Source organism: Falco punctatus (assembly GCF_963210335.1).
Source record: "Falco punctatus genome assembly, chromosome: 5".
NCBI classification, from domain to species: Eukaryota; Metazoa; Chordata; class Aves; order Falconiformes; family Falconidae; genus Falco; species Falco punctatus.
The window spans coordinates 55,683,591-55,705,293 of record NC_137584.1 but is presented as its reverse complement, the minus strand read 5'-3'; the positions used below and the strand labels follow the sequence as shown (position 1 = coordinate 55,705,293).

The 21,703-nt window shown below is 38.8% G+C and overlaps 1 protein-coding gene across 2 annotated transcripts in view; it reads left to right on the top strand.

The window, feature by feature from the left end:
* The window catches only part of AKAP7 (A-kinase anchoring protein 7), a 116,646-nt gene extending 95,328 nt beyond the window's left edge, over window positions 1–21,318 (top strand). The window contains exons 8-9 of one of the 2 annotated variants that reach the window (XM_080390438.1): window positions 19,068–19,699; window positions 20,037–20,158. In XM_080390438.1, the coding sequence (XP_080246564.1) occupies window positions 19,068–19,270 (203 nt within the window). In that variant the 3' untranslated portion in view covers window positions 19,271–19,699; window positions 20,037–20,158. Of the gene's footprint in view, window positions 1–19,067; window positions 19,700–20,036 lie in introns of both variants that reach the window. The other variant, XM_080390439.1, reaches the window with a different exon arrangement.
* Window positions 21,319–21,703: the final 385 nt, after the last annotated feature.

Here is a 21,703-nt window from a genome sequence, read left to right as displayed (position 1 = left end):
GAGAAAGCAGAGATTTAAGGAAGATCTGGGAGAGGAAATGTGGTGTTTAGATGAATGGTTAAGTTCAACATCATTGCAAGGTATCCAGGAGGGGATGATAGAATAGCAGGCTTTTAAACAGGAGGAAGGACATTTTAAAAAGCCTTCAGCAATAGATGCCTATTTTTGGCTTCAAAAAAATGGAGAATATAGTACTTTTGAATAGAGAATAAAAGTAATGGTGACTGTGAAATTCGGGAGGTTTTAAGGTGATGTTAGATTTATCCATATGCCTTAGGTAATCCTCCTTGAAATTAAAATGTCTGCATTTTTGGGTTGGCTGTTTTGGGTTTTTTTAATTTTAAAGTTAATAATTGCTTTTAGAAAATAGTCCTATGTGGTATGAACACCTATTTCTGAATCTCCTCCAGTGTCTGATTTATAGTCATTTCAGGTGGCATTTGACTTTTAATTGAGAAGTGATATTACATTTTTTTCTCTCTTTATATTTACATATGTAAGTCCAAATTTAAATCCTATCAGCATTATATGGCCCAGGGACAGAAATTAGTTTATTGAATTTAATTTTTGTTCCAGTTTTTATTTGAGTATAAGGAATTTTGAAGCATAGAATTGTAGAGTTTTTAAAACTAGGCTACATTTTACTATTTCATGAGTATGCAGCAGATTGTTCCGCTGTACAATCTATTAAATTGCAGATGTTAGGCTCCCTTCTACCCTCTTGGCAGGATGTTTTGTATAAAATGAATTGCAACTAGAAATTCTGGAGATGAGTCAAGTCAAATGTGATTGCCTTGCCTATTAATTTATGTTACTGATGGGGGAAGGGGGGAAGCAGCAGTGTTTATTATTTATTATATTTAGACATGTGCCAGAACTGCTTTTTTCCTGAAAAGAAGCATGAACAAAGACAAGGAGTTCTTTGGTTCATAATCAAAAAAATGTCCAGGTTAATTTGTAGCTGTTCTAAAATAGTGAAAATTTAAAATTTGGTTAAGTCTCACCTTTCTCTAACATGCACGTAAGTATGAAATTAAGACGTGTGTGGGGCGGAAGGCCTTATTGGGGAGTACTTTGGAGCACAGTGATCCGCAACTACTGTACACTGAGAAACTCAAGCAAAGCCCTTGACCAAACTTGTTTGTATTAAAGGACTTGAGGAATTACACGTGAGAAGTTACAAAGATATTTCATTTCAGTTGTAGCAAGCAGAAGAATAGGACTAGCTAACTGGTATAGGTGACTAGTTCCGTGATAGGACAGGTGCCAACGCTTCTTGATCACATTAAGAGAAGACGAGAAGGAAAAAGAACAATAAAAATGTTCGGAAGACCCTGATGAGACACTTCGAAATGGAGATGAGGTTGCTAAAACTGACTTTGTGTTGATGGAGTTGGAACTGTAATGAACTTGGTCACTTTTCAAAAAGTGTCGGCAGAGAACCAGCCTCCAGTGATTTGTGACTGTGTAGCAAGATGAGAATTGCCCAGACCCCAAGGGCAGGTTGCTGTTGGTGCAATGTATTGGTTGTTTTCTCTCTTCCACTGATGCCACCAGAAGGTGGTTGCAGAAAATGGCTGCACTGATGGTTAAGACCCTCTGAAAAATTCTCTCCTGGATATTTTTGTGGTCAGTTTGTTCCTGTCTGTATCTAGACTGTCCATTAGCTGAAGTATTCAAGGGTGAATAGCTTAATGTCTTTTATGGTCAGTGTAATTGCCAAACCATCATTTTGCATAGGTGGGAAAAAATAAACACATTTTTGGCTATCAGATGATGCATAATATTTTGCAGAAGTATTTGCATAGAATCCTCCTATATTGTTGAAAATGTGTTTTCCATGCTGAGGCCAAGTGTGCCATCCTCTGTTTGCCTGCTACTATTACTTTACTGCCAGTACCTCTGCAACTGTATTAGGTCCCAAACACATTGGGAGAGAAAGATTTATAGATATATATATATATAGATATATATATTTATATCTGTTTAAATGACTGGCAGAGGGGGCATAAGGAAACTCTTGTCTTTTGCTTTCACTTTCATTATGATCACAGTCCTTTTTACCCCCTGTGTGGGACTTGTGAGATCTTTGCCATGACTGCCTCTCTGATAAGACTATCAAGGTGAAATCTGGCTGTGCTTTTGGGAACTCTGCTTGTACTTTGTGGTGGGTTGCTACAAGCTGCCATCTTTCATAGTGAGTTCTACCAAGAAATGTGTGGTCATACCCAGTACTAATTAACATCACTTGTTACAAATAAATGTTGATAGAAACAAAGTTATTATGCTGGCAGTTGTTAGATAAGCAGAACAATAATGGCTCTATGGCCATAAACCCACATTCTCTCCTAGATGCAGAAGTGCTGACAGAAGATGTTGCTGATCTCGGGTAGTCATTGTTGCTACCATCCCCAGCCATGTACAGTGGTGGTATGCTGTGCACGCTGATCTATAGCAGAGAGGGTTATTGAGCACTCCTTTCAGGCAAAATCAGCCCAGTGATGTTAAACACTTCTCCATCACTGGCTGACTAACCTGTCTAAATTTGCTTGAAGTAAACTAAGGAATCCTCAGAAAGCCTGTAGCAGAGGACAGTAAGCATCCTTTAGCCACAATAAGTTGTTCCACTATATTACTGGATCTAGTAAAAAATGCCTGTTGCTTCAGAAATACACGTGCTCAGTCTTGCAAAGTGCTGAGCAGTCTTGATACCTTGTGAACATGTGCACATATGGTGATGTCAGCATCATTCCTGCTGCCATCAGAGGATGCTGGGGTTGCAAGGAGCTGAAGCCTTCCATGTACAAGGGAAGCATTAGTGGTGCGGGGACAGGGGACATTGACCAAAATAGATTGATTATGGTGTCTTTCTCAACAGTCTCTATTAGTAACATTTATATTGAGATAAAGTAAAACTGTGCTATTTGATGCAATGAAAGAAATTTACTGTTTATAAAGTAATAAGCTCTGTTTCTGTGCAGATTGATCCGCTGATAACTTGTGGATCAGACATTAAATCATGTAGACATCAGATGGGTCAGCCTTCCCGCTAAGTTCAGCATTCTCATGACAGTGAAATGGTGTCTGTGCACCTACCCTGGACTGAGATGGAGACAACAAGGAGGACCTGTTTGGTTGTAGTCCAATGCTTTTCAGGAACTGCAGCAAGAACAGTTGGAAGGGCAAATCTTGGAGAGGTGTACGGACTATGTATCTCCCTTTTGCCCTCCCTCCTGGTTGTATTGCCTCATACGGCTGCTGCCCCACAGGATAAAGTGCTGTGCTCCTTGTTGGTTGGCTATCTTCCAAAGTCTTGTAGTGTTTATCATGCTTACATTTCACAAGGTTAGCTTCATATTTGTATGTTTTCCCACCCTCTTCTCATCTGCAAAAGCATAATTCTCTGAAAAATCCAGAAATGAGTTTATTGACAAAGAAGCGGTAGTTAGTTAGTGCCGGTCTGGGAATGTTAAGAGCCATGGAAGAAAATGAAACAACTGATGCAAGTTTATACCTAATCTCTGCTGTGAAGGGCATTGTATGAACCATTTGTGGATTTTTACGTAAAATAATCTTATTTAATTATACCAGAGCAGATTCTTCACTGTTTAGTCATGTTAGTACTGCAGTGGATAACTCTGTTATGGGATATTTTTCATTGAGCAAAGATGAGAGACAACATTGAAATTGTTTTGTTTACAGCTGAAGGCTTCTTTCAAATTATGGGAACTGAGCCTGTGATCTCAGTGAGCCCAAAGAAAGGTCACCACTGCTGGAACTAGTCAGCATGCTTGTCAGACTAACAGAGGCTGCTGGTTGAGGGGGTTGCGAAAAATGCGCTCTTAGTTATACTATGGTTATGCAATGCTTTCTGGGTGGAAATAAAACACAGTAAGAGACAGTGATCAGTACTATGCAGCATTGCTGCTATTGTATGTACAGCATTGTAAAGGAAAGAATAATCCTCTGTCAAGGAGAGGGACCTTTCTTAAAATATTTATTTTACTGCACATTGATGCCATGAATTATTTCTGTCACTGGGTTTCTTGCTTTTGCTCTCTGTATTAAAATTTATGGCCAAGTAACTTTGCTACAAGGTCAGGCAGCCCACATGGGGAAGTAATGCACTGGAAAGTTGCTTATGTGGAGAAGTTTCTAGCTGTGACATTAGCCAGACATTTTATTCGTTGTTTCCGGAAGGTATTTCATTTAAAGAAATGCATGAATAAACAAGCAGATTCCAAAGGAAAAGTATTATTTTCTTGATCTCCTTACTGAGCTCCTTCAACTAAATTGATTGGCAAATGTTTGGAGAGACAGGAAGCTTCAGTAGATACAGAGTTGAACCTTGTATTTCTTGGGGTTTATAGATACTAGTTTAAATTCCATCCATGATAGGTCATTTCCTTGCCTTGTTGAAGGGGGGATGGTGGTGGTGGTGATGGTGGGGAAGGCCCAAGAATATATCCAAAACACTCCATATGGCTGCAATAGCATTCAGATAGCCCTGGGCATTTCAGTGGGCCACCAGCTGCAGTGGCAGATTACAGCTGAAAATTGTATGTAACATTTCAAATTGTGCTGTTGCTTGGTTCAAAAAAACCAAACAGTAGTACAAACCAAAGAATGGTGAATACCATTTCTCATGGGGCCAAATCTTTCAAGTGCAGTTAGTTTTTTTTGTAAACCTCCAGCATAAAGTTATAACAAAAACTGGCATAGAAATGAATAACTCTCTTAGAATATGCTGTAAATGGGTAATAGCTTTTAATCTTTTGTAAAGGTGAAATAATTGGCAGTTAATTATTGTCTATCAATTTGCAACATAACATAAATAATACATGTTGGGTTTGTCCACATATTTATTTCCATATAATAAAAATTATACTTTTCTGGTAGTGATAAAATCACAGAAAGATTTCCAGTGTACATTAACCAAACTGGGAATTTTAAAAATGCTTATGTTCACTAAAAATAAGAATTTCAAGGATAATATACCAGTTAGTACTGCAGTGCTTGGAAGCTGTCCAAAAGGGCACCTCAGTTGGAATATTAAATTAGAAGCAACAGTGTTTAAGGATTTTTTTCTAAAGATGCAAATAAAATCATGAAAGTGAGACAAATTATCTGGGGCACGAATCAAGCAGTAGTGAAAATGTCAAGTGAAACGCTTAGCAGCAGCGAGCAAGAATAGTGCTGATTTATACCAACTGAGGACCCGGCCTGCCAAGTGTCGTGGCTGTGACAGTCTGCTGGCAGTCCTCGGAGTCAAGGGCTGCAGTGAGATGGATGAGAATATCAGCTAGCCCATTTAAAAGCAGTCCTTCTATAAATAATATCTGAGAGATTGGTTCAGATGGCAAGCCAACAAATTGCCAACTCCATCTGGAATCCTCTTTGTACATACATACATAGCAAGGGAAGGATCCTGCGTAAAGTACTGTTGTTTCGGCCCTGGGCATTCAAAATCAGGCTAGTACTCTGCTTCCACGCCTCTTGCAAGAGACTTCCAACATTATTTCTTAAAGCAAGAGTGAGCCTGGTAGGAAAGTAAGATCACATTTAAATTTTCTGCATTTACACTAGTTTCCTTAAGCAGTGTGTCTGCTGCTGTCCCATATCCTTTTGGGTTTGAAAGGGAGAGAGAATAAAGGGCAAAAGACATTGGAAGCATACACACACATATCTTGGGTGAACTGAAGAGAGTAACTTCACTGATTGTCCTATATACAGATGTTCCATTTAAGAAGATGAAGTGTTTATTAGATTTCTCACACCTTTGGCAGTACACAGGTTAAACATTATTGCTCATTAGTGGAAAATATGTTTGGTAGTCACCCCATATACACCTAGGTGTGAGATATTACATCTTTCAAGCTGTTAAGATATTTTAACAATTATCTTAGCAACAGACTGGGTTCTCAGAGGAGCTCTGCTTGCTTTACCCTGGCATACTACTGAATAGGGCAAAGTCTGAAACATTTTTTTTATTGATTTCCAAAGGGTAAACTACACGCCATTGATATCAGGTAATATTAAAAGCTGCCCTATATTTCCAGTGAGCAACATCCAAATACCTTATTCTGTATAATGGAAATCCCCTTTGTACAGTTGCTTGTATGCATTATTATTTACTCCTTTCTCAATTTACTGACCAGTGCCTCTCAACTCAGTATACAAATTGTGTCACTTGTTAACTCGCCAAGCAGTAGCAGGGGCAGCATGGTTCTCTGAAGCGCTGTTAAGGCCTGCCCTGAAAAGTAAAAAAGCATCGGACAGTCAAAATACTTAGAGTTATGAATTTTGTCTTTCCTTTTCTTTACTTCTGGAGATTAAATCAGGACTACAGCAGGAGGATTTCATTGTAGTGGAAGAGGAAATGGAAATTGTGTTGTTCCCTCAGCTTTACTGGAGCCACAAGCCAAATCCTGTCTTCTGGCACACTTGTTACTCTAGCTACTACTGCATTACTCTCTGAAACTGTTCTTAGTTTGTTTCTGTTTTCATTTGTGCTGGGCTGCTTTGGAGTTACAAGTCAAAACCTCTGCCAATAGAAATCCACAGAAGTAACTGTTCCATGAATGCAGAATTTGGCTCAATGTACTTCTCAGCTTTGCTGCCTACAGACACACCCTGGCTCTGCAGACCGCTCTGCATGCCTTGGACTCCTGTGCGCTGTGTGATGGGGTGTCTGGGGATGCACCTGCACACTGGGCCTGCCTTGTCCATGCCGTGACCCTGGCACAGCTCTGGCCATGGGAAAAGGACGCCTTCTGCAGCAACTCCTGGGTGCTGGCTATGAATTAGCACCAACCCAAGTCCATTCCCGGCAGGCATTTAGATGCAGCTGTGTCGTTTCCAAGGCTGTCAGAGCTGGACAGGATGGGCCTGAGCTTCTCTGTACTAATTGGCCTCATACCCAAAGAACAAGTACTGGCATTGTAGAACTAATCTGTGTAAGCATAGCCAGGTACCTCTGAATGGAACACTGGCTTTTGGAGGTGCTTTTCTTGTTACTGTGAGGACAGGTATTTTATCAAATGGCGAGACAGAATTTAAGTTGAATTCTCCTTCTCTATTCAAAAGTGATGCTTGAGCAAGTTGGTGTTACAGCCAAGTAAGAACTGCGACATGCTAAAGATGAAATACCGTTCTCTGTTACTGTGTGTGAAGAGCTACCCCAATTTAGATACTAATTTGCTTTGACCTATTGTATTGCTGTATGACAAGTCCTACTGTAACCTAATCACTGTGAGCTTACAGCAGAGCCATTCACAATGTAGAAACTAACATATGGAAAAAACATCTATTACAGAAATAGAACAGCCACAGTTGGGAGTGGAAAAGTGTTATACAACCAAAATGTGGTAGTTGTCTACTTCTTCCTAACCTGGTGTTTTAAATGTGCTTTTTTTTTTTTTTCCCCTCTTAGGCTGTCTTATTTGTGATGCTTAGTGCTAGCTGAGTGCTTTGTTTTCTAATGGAGAGTGGTATTCCTGGAAGCAGGCAGGCATGTTTTAACGTTTATACCAGAAACCATTAAAATACTAAAATTAAAATTATAAAATCGGTCTGCACAGCCTGTCTCAAAGACATCATGTAATTAAGAGAGAGAAAATAGGTTATTTTATTTTGTTTCATTAAAGGTTTCTAGAAATCGAAATCTGGACAAATAATCAGACTTTCAAATATGACAGTTCCATACTGACCTGGAATGACCAGGAGGCTGTACTGAGTCCTTTTTGAAGAGAGGTGGGGGGAACAGGTTTCATCTATGGAAAAGGTTCACCTCTGGGAAAGAAATAGGGTTTGGGTTTGTTTTTTTCTTTTTTCTTTTTCTCCTCCAGCAAGACTGTGTGCCACCAGACCTACAACCTTTTAGCACAAATGGTGTGCATGCAGTGCTAGCTAGATCTGCACTGGATCTGACAGTCTGACTTTTGTCCTAGAAGCTTAAGAGGCACAACCATGGAGCAGAGGAGGAAGTTTGGAGTAAGGGTTACATTTTCAAAAGAAAACGCTACAAATGACAGTAGGAGCCCAGGCTGCACTTCGAGAAAATGCCTGTAGAGCTACATCTTGGGGACAGCCTATGTGCTCTGAGAGTAGGAACTAGTTATTTTTTGGGGAAAAAAAGCTACAAAGCCAGAAGGCAGGAAGAGGAACTGGTTAACGTGATTAAGCAACTGTTAAGATAGCATGGGATTTCTTCTATTGCATCATGCAAAATAAGTATGAGATCATTTTGTATAAATTTCAGGGAGAGCTTCCTGTTGGTGACAGATGCTGGACTGCAGAGAGTCTCTGTTTTGCAATACTGTGACCAAGATTTTCAGATTAATGCAGACAAACAAAGCAAGCAAGGCAAACAAAGAAAGCAAGCAATGCAAACAAAGGTCCTTGGTCAAGTGAGGGGTTGTCCTTTAGATGACACTGGTCTGTTACTATTTGTGGAATTGTTATAGGCAAAGTGGAAAATGAGATAGTAAGGCATACTGACACCTTGTTCAGCAGCTGATTATTGCTGTTTTAATAATGTTTTTTACCTAATAATCAGTGCCATTCCTGAAATTTGAGTGATGCTGTTTCCACAAGCTTGAAGTGTAGATTTGACAGAGGAGACTGGGATTTAGAAGAATTTGGGGTATAAGGCTGTATATGATGCTATGGAAGTTACAATGGAGAAAGTACTAGGACATTATCCTGCCTTAAAAAATGCAAAATGAACTGGATGCCGCAAATACGGTTTAAAATTTAGATACCTTCAACTGATAAGCATTTGACTTAAGACTAAGTCCTTGGGCCTGAAGTAGCTAAAAAATATACTGTACCAGTGATAGATCTGGCACTGCCAAACTTTTACAATAGTTGGTGCTTTTAAACTTGTAATTTTGATGTTAGCACATGCAGCTGAACTTTTGTCAGGCTCTTGATCCTGCCTGTAACTCTTCTGAACCTTAGGAATTGCTGTCCTAAATTGGTACAGAGACAATTCACTCATTAGCTATCTCCTCTGGTTCCCAATCCCCAAAATTTCAAAATCCACCATTAACTTTATCTTTTCTGCTGATGACTTAATCTCTTTGAATATCTGCCAGTCTCAGGTGAACTTCATCTGGGCACTTGCTGAGATTCCTGTAAGTTAAATTCTTCAGGCATGGATAATTCATTTGCTGTCATGAGAGAACTTGTATCCTTTTGCTAAAAGGAGAAACGTCTCATACCATGCCCTATTTTCGTGTTACTCATTCTGTTTCACATCACAGCAGTAATTTTTTAAATGACATTTTATTCAATTTTCCACTTTAGTACAAAGCATGAGGACTGAACAAAAATGTATTAAGTATCAGTCATGTTTTCTGCAGCACTTACTGTGGCTGAGGCAAATGAGCAAATGAGTAACATCTTTTTCTGTCTTAAAAGTCCATTACCATCCAGTATAGCCTGATGCTATAAAAAAGGTTTTCATTCCTCTCATCTCTCAGCTCCCTGTTTACTTTTCACATACACATCGTTACAGAATGTGAGAGGACATTCCAGCACAAAATGAGTAGCTTGTTCTTGTAGTTCCACAAAATATAACCTGTGACTAAGGTGGGTTCTAGTGATTGAACGCCCTCCTAAAGTCTGGGATTACCATTCTCTTTCTAAAATGAAGTTGGTATAGTGTTTGCATGTTTTGAAACACTGTTGATCCTCTGATTTAATGCAATAAATGTTACTTCCAGTTGACCCCACCTGTGTGCCCTATTCACAGATTGTGTATATGTTCTGTTATAATTTGGAAGGAGAGCCAGGTGTAATAAAGACAGAGGGATTGGTGTAGCCCAGCCCAGATCATGGAGGCATTGCCTTTAATGCCTGCTTCAGCGCAAGTGAATAATAATAGTAACTGTTCCAAAGCAGTGCATAATTTTGCTTTGAAAGGTTAATTTCATTCCCTTGGTCCTTTTTTAGCCATAATCTCTATAGAAGGCATGAAATATGAAGAGATTACAGGATTACACTTTGGATAAAAACACGGTATATGGTAAGCTGTGTCCAAGTATCAGCAGTGGGATACCTGGATCGACGTGGTTCTGCACCTAGGTTGTGAGGACAGGCTAATTCTCAAATGCTCTAGGTTACTGCTTCTGGTGTCCTGCATGGTAACAGCACATAACCCTCTGCAGGTACAGCTGTACCTGCATTCTTGGAGTTAAAACCACATTGTGCTGTGCCGTGCAACTATTGTTTGTGTTTACCCATTTCTGGAAATCTCAAAATCATGAATGATATAATTTGCTATTGAGGGGAACAGTCTTTTTGTTAAGGCACGGTAATGAGCAATCCGTTACGTTACAGAGTGTAAGTTGGTAAAAGTTGTGAGAATTAGTTCGGTTTCTGGCATAGCAGACAAATTTTTCTGGATTGATTTAATTGAGGTGCTGCTAGAATAGGCTTTGAGTCACTGAGTTTGAGGAAGTAGAAATGTGGGGGAATACAGAGAGGAAGTTATTCTTTTGCTAGAGTTCAGTGTAGGAGCTGTAGGGAATTTCTCTCATGAAAGAAGTGTTGCTATTAGGTAGGGAAATGTTGGTTATATTCTTAGGGAGTTTTGTGTTGTTCCACAAAGAAAATGCTTTTAGAACTATATGATATTTAGCATAGGAAGAATGTGGAAATAAGGCCCCACTGGTTTAAACAAATAAACAAAGAATAATTGAGCCCTGATTCTAATGAAGCAGACTCAAGAATAACATTAATTTTGATTACTGGGTGCTTGTTCATCAACTTAAGATATATGTGCTATTCCTCCTAATGAAAGTAAGATGAAAAAAATTAATGTTGCCATCTAATTTTCTTTCATTTTTTCTTGTCCTTGATTATAAAGTCTGCTTATTTTATGTGAAGGATTGACTGCATTAAATTTAGTTTTATGACATGGTAATGTTTCAATTCTTTTTCATCCACAGATTTCATTTAGTGATCTCTCTTTATGCTGTACTCTAGCAGCGATTTTTAAGTTCCTGTGAATTAGATTAAGTGAACTGTACTCATATCTTCAGCATTCTTAACTGTTTAACTGTGACTTCATATAATTTCTGATATCATATGGCTGAAGTGACCAAAAAACCCCCATGACACAGAGCAATTCTTTATGATCAAACACATATCTGAATTTGCTGCTTATCTTGCCTGAATATTGTTCTTTGGACATCAAGATCCGCTGCTCTTGCAAGTGAGTATATTTGGGCTTTGAGATAAATTAAAGTTGAGGAAAAGTTTGTCTTAAAGAGGGTCCTGAGCAGTAGTTTTATGGGCCCAGAGCGAGCATTTAAAGAGAGGTCTAAACTTTTATGAACTAATCTTTCCAAGTGTCAAAAATAAATTTCATATTTACAGACCTTTCATAAACCTATATGTGGTAGAGCAATGAACATTTATACAGCTCTGTCTCACAAAATCAGAATGAAAACTTATATCAAACTCCAACCTTAAAGAAATAATATTTAAGGTGGAGGTTATATGACAAACAAAGGGAGGGAAGAAGGAATAAAGCTAAATATGTTACTTAAGACAAAATATATGGTAGATAAAGGGGATTAAGATAGGAAATGCCATGAAAAGTACTTAATGATTTTATTTTTTTTATGTGACATTCCAGTTGACTTGCAGGTGTTATATTAGTTTTTCTAAAGCTACTAACAAATCTGGTCAGATTCTGTAGGCTTGATCCATGAAATGAAAGATGGCAACAATACTACTCATGTTCAAAAATGCATAACTTCATGTTTTGCCTAAGAAACTGATGAAGTGGGTTCAGTTCCTTCATGCAAGAACCTGGAGAAAAGGATTACACCCATCCATTTTGACATCTTAGGATGTAGTTGCACTACCAGTTCAAACTGATGTAAGATGCTCCTACCAAAAGAGGCGACTCTAACCTTATTCCATTAGATTTAGGGTCTAATTAAGAACGATTACAGAGCTGTTATAAACACTTTGCAAATGACAGTTTCCATAAAAATTGTACCTTATTACAGTATTTTATGGACACTGTTGGACATGCTCTGGAATTGCAGTTATATCTTAATATTCTTTGGACAAGATTTTTATCTTCCTTTTGCAGTTCAAGCAGCATGCAGCTGTGTTTCACAACTCATGTTACTGCAATTGAAATAATTAAAAGAAATGTTGATTAAAAGTTGACTTTTCTCTCCATAATTTACAAATATATTCAAAACAGTCTCTCACACAGTATGACTTTTTCCTCAGAGAAAACAATCTGACAGCATGAGTTCATATGGAGTCTTTTTCTGAGCTCAGGAGGAGCAACAACACAGGATCAGCTTGTTAAGATTCACTTATTAACACTTGTTTAACACCTGTCTTAAAAAAAAGGTTGCTTTTTTTAGTCTATTTGACAGTAGCATGAAGAAGTCTCAGCCAAAATAGTGTCCCACTGGAAGCTGTATAGAAGTAGATAAATCCTAAAGAAATTAAATTGAATTTCACAGAGAATGTGAGAAGGATAGGAAATAATAATGAGAGGTCAATATATATTAAGACATCCCTCATCACGCTTGTGAGTGAACAGTTTTTGCAGTTGACTGGTCCATAAGTAGGGACTTGAGGATTTGGCAACATGTTTGGACTCTGGCAATTAAAATCTGTGTGTGTCCTGTTTTGATTAGCTGCTGCATTTCTTGGACCTGCACCTCCCTCACTTTAGTGACCTTAGTGGGGTGTTTCTTCTGCCTTCAAGACCATCCAGCTGTCTGTGGTCACTGGTGACCAAGGCTGATGGGGAAGCAACGCCTGCTGTCCCCATAATGCTTTACATCCCCAGTATTATTTCTGGAGGGCCATTGAAGATGAGGCACAGCAGAGTCTGTCCTCTTCCAGAATTCAGCTTTTCCCTGGGAAGCCTTGTCTCTCGGGCTCTGAAAACAGTGAGAAGGGTCCACCTTGGCTATGTCCTGGAGGGAGAGGGAACTGTTCTGCTCTCTCCTGCTAGCCCTGACAGCCCAGACATCTCCTTTTCACTGTTTCCCTTGAGCTGCTAGCACCAGGCAGAGCTGTGGGTGGTGAAGAGGGGTGAATAATTCTGCTTGGAAGTTTGCTATCACAATCTGCCTGGATGTTTTTGTTCTCCTATGATCAGCATGCACAGTGGATGTTCCTGTGGTTATGTAAAATCACTTTTGTAACTTGGTCTGTTTTCTTTACCTGAGTATCAGTGAGAAAACTGAGTAAAATCCACAGCTTTTTAAACCATCTTCTTTTCTGCAGCCATTACGTTATCTTTCTTTCCTGTTCCACTGGACTGCTTAAACTTAATTCATTTATAAGAATTAAAATACCTTGAGGGAGTCAGGAAATTTCTCTGTCAGCGTATCTCTCTTAACAGGAAAACAAAACCCGAGATACGTAACAGAACTCCCAGTATGTCAGGAGTAGAGTCTTGGTTACCTTATGTTTGTTTGTTTTGAAGGCTTGTGGCTCTGGCATCTCGCCCTTCAGTGCTCACAGAAGGAAGCTGTAGGTTTAGCAGAGCACCTCCTGTTTCTCCACTTACAGTTAGAGGTGGTCAGAAATTCTAGATCACTGAGCTTCAAACAGTTCTTTCTGAAACAAAACAATCTTTTCCCATGTTCACTGAGCCCGTCATCCTGCTGTCATCACTGAAACTGGCAAGAGCACCATTTTTCCTGAATAGCTGCAACACCCTTAATTTCCTTTTTATGAGAAAATCCTAGTTTTGTTGGGTTTATTCCATGATGGGCCAAATCAAATAAAACTTCCCCAGCAAACTAGAAACCCATGCCTTCAGTATAAAGGACAGATCGATATTGCCTTCTTAAACAATCCTATATTTACAGAACAACATATGTAAAACTAAAGAAGTTTGTTAGATTTCCAAGAGGAGACCCAAACTACACACGCTTCTTAACATCAGGTGGGAACATCCAGCAACACAAATTTCACCATGTCATAATGAGATTATAATTTCAGCCTTCCTCTCAGTGCTATTTGTGCCAATTTCTTAAGTGACCACTCCAACTGAAGCGATGTTCTGTGGAAGCCTTTCCTAATTAATGAGGAAACATTCAGAGTTGTCAACTTTCCTGTCTATGCTTATTGTGTTGATTAGATATGGGCACATGCTCATGTTTGTGTTCGTTACTTCAAAACCATGATCTTGAATGTGCTGGCTCATTCACAGGCTGTTGCAGGGGTGGGAAGCATATGGTCTGGTGCCTGGTTATAGCTTGTTATTCAATTTATTGTGGACTTACTGTCTTTGCAGGGTGAAGGGGGATGGTATTTCTCTAATGCTATAATTCTGTTAATATATATGGCCTTCACATTTATCTGTAAAGTCCTCAGTGAAGGAAATGTTCAACACGTTGGTCTGATGCATGGGACATTGCAGTTCAGTATGTAGGTGTGGGAAACTCATCTGATTCCCATGGAAGTCAATGAGATATGATTTAATTTTGAATCAGATTCCATAGATGCGAAAGTCTAGTGTAGCAAAAACTGGATGTTTCCGCAGGCTGCAGCTGGGCATGGCAGCATGGCAGTAGTCTGCTACATCTGCCCAAGTGTTGTGAGTATAAATGCTCTCTTCACTCTTAGGTCTTTTTCTGCTAGTATAGACATAGTGAACCACGATAAAGGCATAATGACTGACATCACAAACTCTGTGAATTCACATACTACAATCTATCTGGAATTTGTTCTATTGGCTGGCCTTTGTTTTCTCCAATCCCATTGTATGCAGAAGTGATTGTTAGTTATCTGCTGAAGGTTTTGGGGTCCATCAATAGTTAGGGTAGCTGTCTCCTTCCTTCTAGTCCCACTATACTGCACACCAGCAAAGTTTTTGCCTCTGTACGGAGGGATTAATAATGAGTTATTTTATGGTGAGGGATTATTATGAGTTGGAGCCACTGAGAAGTCACCACAGTAAGGGAGTCTTGTGAAAGTTTTGCCTGTATGCAACAGCAACTTGGCCCACTGTATTGGTGTTAGTAAGAGGCACAGTGTAAGCAGAAAAATGAAGTTTTCCAGCCTTCAGAAGTCATTTCTTAAATTTAGTTTTTGAAAGATTGCCCGAGTCCCTCATGGTTGTTTTGTTTCTAGAATTTTTAGAAATAGTATTAGAAAACTGATGAACCAAAAGGTAGACAGGCATGTCTGTTATCACAGCCCTCCCCAGGGTGCAGACTGTAACCTCTACTGCCAGAGTATGGACTTCCCAGCTGGTCTTAGTCACCTATTCAAAATATCAAGGATCTCCTTTGTAATTTGCCACAGGTTGGCATTACTTTGTTGTGGTGAAAGGTTGTTGAAAGTGGGGAAAAAAACCCAACCTGAAACAAAACAAAAACCAGCAGTGTGTTGAGGCCATGAGGCAAGGATTTCAGAACATTGTCTTGGAGTGTAGCTGGTAAAATGTTGTAAAATTGGCTTTTCCTGTAATAGGGATCCACTGTTGGTTCCTTCAATTAAGTCTCTCAAAAAAATGGACTAGTAGCATAAACAGGAGTGGGATCTCTCTGAATTTGAGATATCCACGTAGACTCTGAAACAGGCTGTACCTGTACCTACAAAATGCTGTACCAGCACCACAAAATTTCATTTGTTCCAGTGCAGTATTTCAAAATCCAGATCAGCCTTGTGAAGTGTAAGGGGTTGTAGGCTTGGAGAGCAGACCTAGTCCAGTAGAGAGATACAGCAGTGGATTTGCATCCAAACTTGGATTTGGTTGCAAGCATCTGGCTCATGTCCATAACTGCTAGCAGCACACTGTAGGATCATAAAGCCCCTTTTGAATAATTCTGTGCAGTTGCTAGTTACCTTTTGTAAAAAAATGGTGGTCATTTCAGGACAATGATAGGCTTTGGTGTCAGTAATAAAAAGCACTGCTTAGTATGGATGCATTGAGATACACACACAGACTGTGAATTTGTTTTCATCTTTTGAAAATCGTAGAAGAGAATTCTGGGATAAACAAAATCAAAGTTTTTTTTTTTTCTTTTTTATTCTGAGCCACATGCAGGAGAAAGCAGTGGAAGGTATTTATTCACAGGCACAGAAATAAAGTAGTGGCACAGTCCATACTGAGAGGCACAGCATAGATTCAAATACAGCACATGTGGTACATCTTTTCCCTTTTCAAAGCAGAGTTTACAAACAAAGCAATTCTGATTATTTTTTTTAACACCTCTCTTTTAAATCTAAAACATTCATATCTACAATGACTTCTTACTGATACTCTGATAACCCCAATAACGTAAGACAGTCTACACAGTGAAACTTTGTCTGCTGCATAGGAATTGTACATATTTAAGAAGCAGACAGCAGCTTATGCATCATGGAGAGAGACATAAACAGGATATATGTGTGTTAAATATTCAAGTAAATATAGGTGATAAATACCTGTTGTTATTACATGACCTATTTTTGTCAACAGTCATGAAGAGGAATGATACAATAGTATACAACTACCTTGCCTGCAAACCTCCGTGTTGCACAGACACTTGTACAAGTTCTATTTAGGGAGTCTGAGAATATAAACCGAGCATGAGAGAATCATGTAGCTCCATGTGCCAGTCCACCAAGGTGGCCGGCTGGATGAATCCAAGGGCATTCTTCATACAGGGGTGTGCACACATTTGCATTCACAGGTCAGATCCTGTGATGTCTTTCCAGTGGGAATGCGGAGTTCACATAGGAGGTGCTATAGACTCAACTCCAGACTGTTGGTGAGCCTACAATATCTCAAAATATTAAAAATAAGTGAAGAAACAAACAAAAAACCCCAAACATACCCAAACCATTCTTCTGTAGCTATATAAACTATACTTTTAAAAGCTCATTTTAGGTAGCCTGATTGGTTTTATGCTTGAGAAATTACTTACACAGTGAGCTTTACTCTTTACTTGGAAGCTTTAAATGCAATAACAGAGATACAGATTTTATACATATATATAACTGAGAACTGTTTTGTGGAAATGCTTAGGAGCAAAGAGCTCTGTCCTTTTTTTTAGACTCTAAGAATAATACATAATGTGCTACAAGGAAAATTACATTCTGAATACATAAAATCACTACTGTTTTGTGGTATCTGGAGACCTCTGTGACTGATGAGTCATATTCTGCTTATTAGGTACTATAGGGTCAAGTGTCAGAGTGGCTGAGTGCTGTATTTCCCATTGGTTTTGTTCAGAGTTGCGTGAACGGATTGTTAGAGCTGTGTGAATAACCATGTCAGAGGGCTGCATTGAAAGGAGTATGTGGGATCAATTCATAAAAGCTGGGAGGAGTCGCTGCTCATATATAACTTAGGAGAGACTTGAACCCAGGATTAACGGATAGTGAAGGAATGTGGTAAACAGTGGGCCAGAGAACGTAGAGTATGTAGCTGTCTGAGTTTGGGAACAATCCCTGTGCCTCCCTCAGACTCATATATTAACCTGAAATGTTTCTTCTTGGAAATGCTAAACCTGTTTTTAATGGTTTGGTTTTTTCTTTGGATTTTTTTTAAGTTTCAAGCAAACTTATTCCCGTAGCTGCCTTCTAAAAATATTTTTTAGAGTATTTTTCCAAACTTTTTTCAAAATATAATGAAATGCATTAACCAAGGTCTAGTCTGATGGCTCTTTAGCTGGAGAACACAGTTCTTCCTTCCCACAATAACAGTGCTGTGGAGGCCCAGAACTGGAAGATTGGTCTGTCTTGCTGTTCTAGAGTAGGATGCTGATATTAAAAGCTAATAAAGGTGCTGCCGTTGAAAACTGAGAGTTTTGTTTACCTCTCCCTCTCCCCCTTGAATCCCCATATGAATTACGTTTTATCAGTGAAATCACTCCTGTGTTGTCCAATCCACTAGGGAGATTAATAAAAGTCTTTTATAACTTTTATAACTATAATCTATATGTGCTGGCAAACTTGAATACATTTACATATATGAAAAAGAACAAATTTAGATAATTGAACAGTACAAAGCTTTGTGCTAAGAGCATACAGTAGTATCTCTTTTACCAGATGTGTGTGACTAAACAGCTTCTTAGAATTGGTTGCAGAATGCTAACTCCAGAAGAGGACATTAAAAAAATGACCTTTAAATACAGACAGATGGAAACAGTTAGTTACCTAGTGCAAGAAATTGTGAAGTGGCAAATTACGTGGCCAGTGGAAATCGGGAAATAAAATCTGCTTTTCCTGGATTACATTCTTTATAAAGGGAACATGCTGTAGTAGGCTATATAGTTTATTATAAGGAAAAAGTTTGATGGAAAAGTACCATTTCAGAATACATGTAATGGTGTATGCAAGTCCTCACTATGTAAACAGTTATTTTGTTAAGAGTCCACATGAATAAACATATACAACAAAGCAAGGGAATGCCAGCTTCTTACTTTTATCAGTAAATATCTAAGAATAGGCCGCTGGAACAGTGTAAGAGTAAGTCTGCATTCCTTCAATGGCAGAGCTTTAAGTTAGAAGACAGAAGAGAGGCAGGGAGGGGGAATATATGGTTTTCCAAGTTCTACACTTTGTTTAGGAAAAAAAATTCTAACCTGTGCTTAGAGTGTTTAAGTCATTTCCCCCGCTATAAACTCCTGAATTACAAGCAATGAGGAAACAGAGTTTTAGATTTATTAAGCAAAATCACAAAACAGGTGCAGCTAAACTTAAGAATGTTGCTAAAGTGTAAATTCATTGTGTACTATGTTTTTCATCTTCACCTAGATGGCACAGGTGATTGTTGGGCAGAAGAAATTAAATTTGCATGTTTACTCTTCCAAACTGGATGCTCATAGTGTTAGCCAGTGGCTTTTACTGGAGTGTTACAATAAAGATGTGCAGTGAAATATTTTTTTATCTGATACACTGTATACATCTTCATCAAACTTTTGATTCAGAGCTTGAGGAGGGGGAAATTACTTTTTACAGTCAGGAAGAAGTAGCTACAACCTTAAAATCCAGCTCAGACAGAGGCTCCTGATGCAATTACAGCTGCTATCTTTCCGTGGCAATGAATTCCTTCTCTTGTCTGTTGTGACGCATAGGTGAAAAACATGCAGCAGAGCCAGACGATGCAGAGCTGGTGAGCCTCAGCAAAAGGCTGGTGGAGAATGCAGTGCTGAGGGCTGTACAGCAATATTTAGAAGAAACGCAAAACAAAACCAGACAGACTGATGGAAGCCCTGTGAAAACTGAAGAAGCAGCAAGCAGCAGTAAGAATGAGAGTGATGATGATAACAGCAAGTGACTACTGTGCAGAAAGCCTGGGAGCAGATATCCCACCAAGAATAACCACAAAAACCTGTCCCAGCTCCCCGCTGAAATTTGCTAAGTGGTGCTGAGTGACAGGCACTCTGCTTTGTGAGTCTCATATCAAAAGTTTGTTCTGAATCGAAGGACACTCTCTACTGGTTTAATAAGTGCTTGCACTGCTGAAAATCCATTGAGTGCTGGGAGGGACAGACTGTGGAAAAAAGACAAGAATGGTGAAGCAGGTGGCTCCAGTCTTCACTTGCTCTTGATACCAAGAGTCCCTTCCTTGCTTTTGAAGAGAAGCTGAACCCTTTGTGTTTGCATTTTGGATTGTTGTGGATGGCCATGGAAGAGGCCTTGCCATAAGTGGAAGTGATGCTCTTCACCCGAGGGTTCGGCACTGCCACAGGGCTGCTTACTGCATGTGAGAGCACGTGCTGTTTCCTAGTCAACAGCAGTCAATCCCAAGCTAAAAATTACCACTACAGATATTCATCACAGATACTATTACACAGTATGTAATATGACAGGAGTTTCTCCTAAATGTGACGCTGTGCTGTTCTTTACTTTTTGGTAGCATTTGTTGATGTAATTTTTATTTTTTTGACAAAGTACCTTTTTTATAAAAAACAAATATGCACAAAAGGCTGAGCACTTAATACTGTCCAGACCACATACGATCTCTTTATCCTCATACATTAATGATTCTAAGTGACATTAGTTGTTATAAAATGTATTATATTGTCTTTTTTTTCCTGTAGGAAAGAGCCATGAAGCAGACTTAGTAAAGGAAGCTTTGCACAGAGAAACACAGGCCCTGTTATCCGGACTGAATCAGATAAAGGAGCTGTTATCCAGTTCTGAGATCCGCATGAAAATTAGAAAAGAACTGTTTGAAGACAGGCACAACTCTTAACAGAGAATAGAAAAGTGGTATTGACTATGGATCTCCAAATGCATGGTTGTAAATTGCCATGATGTAAAATCTCATCAGGTCGTGTAAAGACAAAAAATATTTCTTAAAGAAATTTTCCTTTCTTTTTTACTGAAAATATGGATGGGTATAAATGGCTCATGAGCAATCATGCTGAAATACTTGCACAGAAGGATTATATTTCATCATGATGAAGTACAGCCACTCCTCAGCACTGCTTTGAAACATGCTTGGATGTGCAGGTATATGTCATAACTCCAAAGTGGAAAAATACTGGTTTTAAGTAAACCTGAGCAAACACTGTGCCCTTCCTTTAGCATTGCAGATAATTCAGATTTTTCTCAAAGATCCCTTCCCTAGCAATGCTGTACAAATATTTAAAAATGGATGCTTTTAAGTACTTTAAAATCTGTATTTGAAAGAAAACTTTTAATTATCTGCCTTTTGGATATGTACTGGCATTTTTTGGTTAGCACACTTTTTTTTTTTTTTTAAACAGCACTTGAATACTTGTATAGATGCTGACATGTTGTTTCTGCTGATGTTTACACTAATGCAAGAATGTTTTAAATTTCAGAATAAAATTCAGGCTCCACTGATCTCAATGGCAGACTTTCAATGGCTTTAATGGAGTCAGGATGCTGCAATTAAGTTTTCTCATGAAAATAATGATATTTGGGATAATATTTGCTTTTTTACTTTTGTAGAACAGTGGGTTTGTCTTTTTGTTTTTGTTGTTTTCTCCATCTCTGCCTTCTCCTGCCTGAGGTGGGGTGTCAGTTTGCTCTCATTGTTGCCTCCACACACCTGCAGGATTCACTGAAGCTTTGGATGTACAGCAATGCAGGAGTAGGTCCAGTATTTGCATTTTTAATAAACTGTTTAAAATTGCTTCTGATCTTAAAAGCTATAGAATATCTGTTGTGATTGGTATCAGAATTGTGCTGTTAGAACAGCTGTGTGCATATTCTTCATTGGTCTCAAGCACTGGTAACTTAACTCATGTCAGAGCTTTTTTTTTTTTCCCCTTCTCATTTGATACATAATGCTGTATTCTGAAATGCGTCTCATACATGCCTTGTTCACAATAAAGTATTTTTTCCTTTCCACTCTTTGTATGTATTCACCTGTCTCCAAATGAAGTACTTGCAAGTAACAGGATTGACAGAAACTGTGCTTGTATGAATCATGTCGTTGACTACAGGTGTTGTGCCAAGATACTGACCTAGAGCTTGGCTGCTGAAACCATGTGAAGAAATTCACACAGATAAGCAGGTCCCGAGACATTAATATTTTAAATGGCAAAACTTTGAAACTCTAGGGATTAATTTATATTCTGGGGAGTGTAGCTTTAGGAGGAAGTATTGGTACAACCTCCTAGAGGTCCACTCTTCAACATCAAAAATTGAGTGTGTCATATCGAACGTTACTGAATACTACTTCATTCAGAGACAGCTATTCGTTTTCCATCAATTAAAATCCAACTTGCAGATG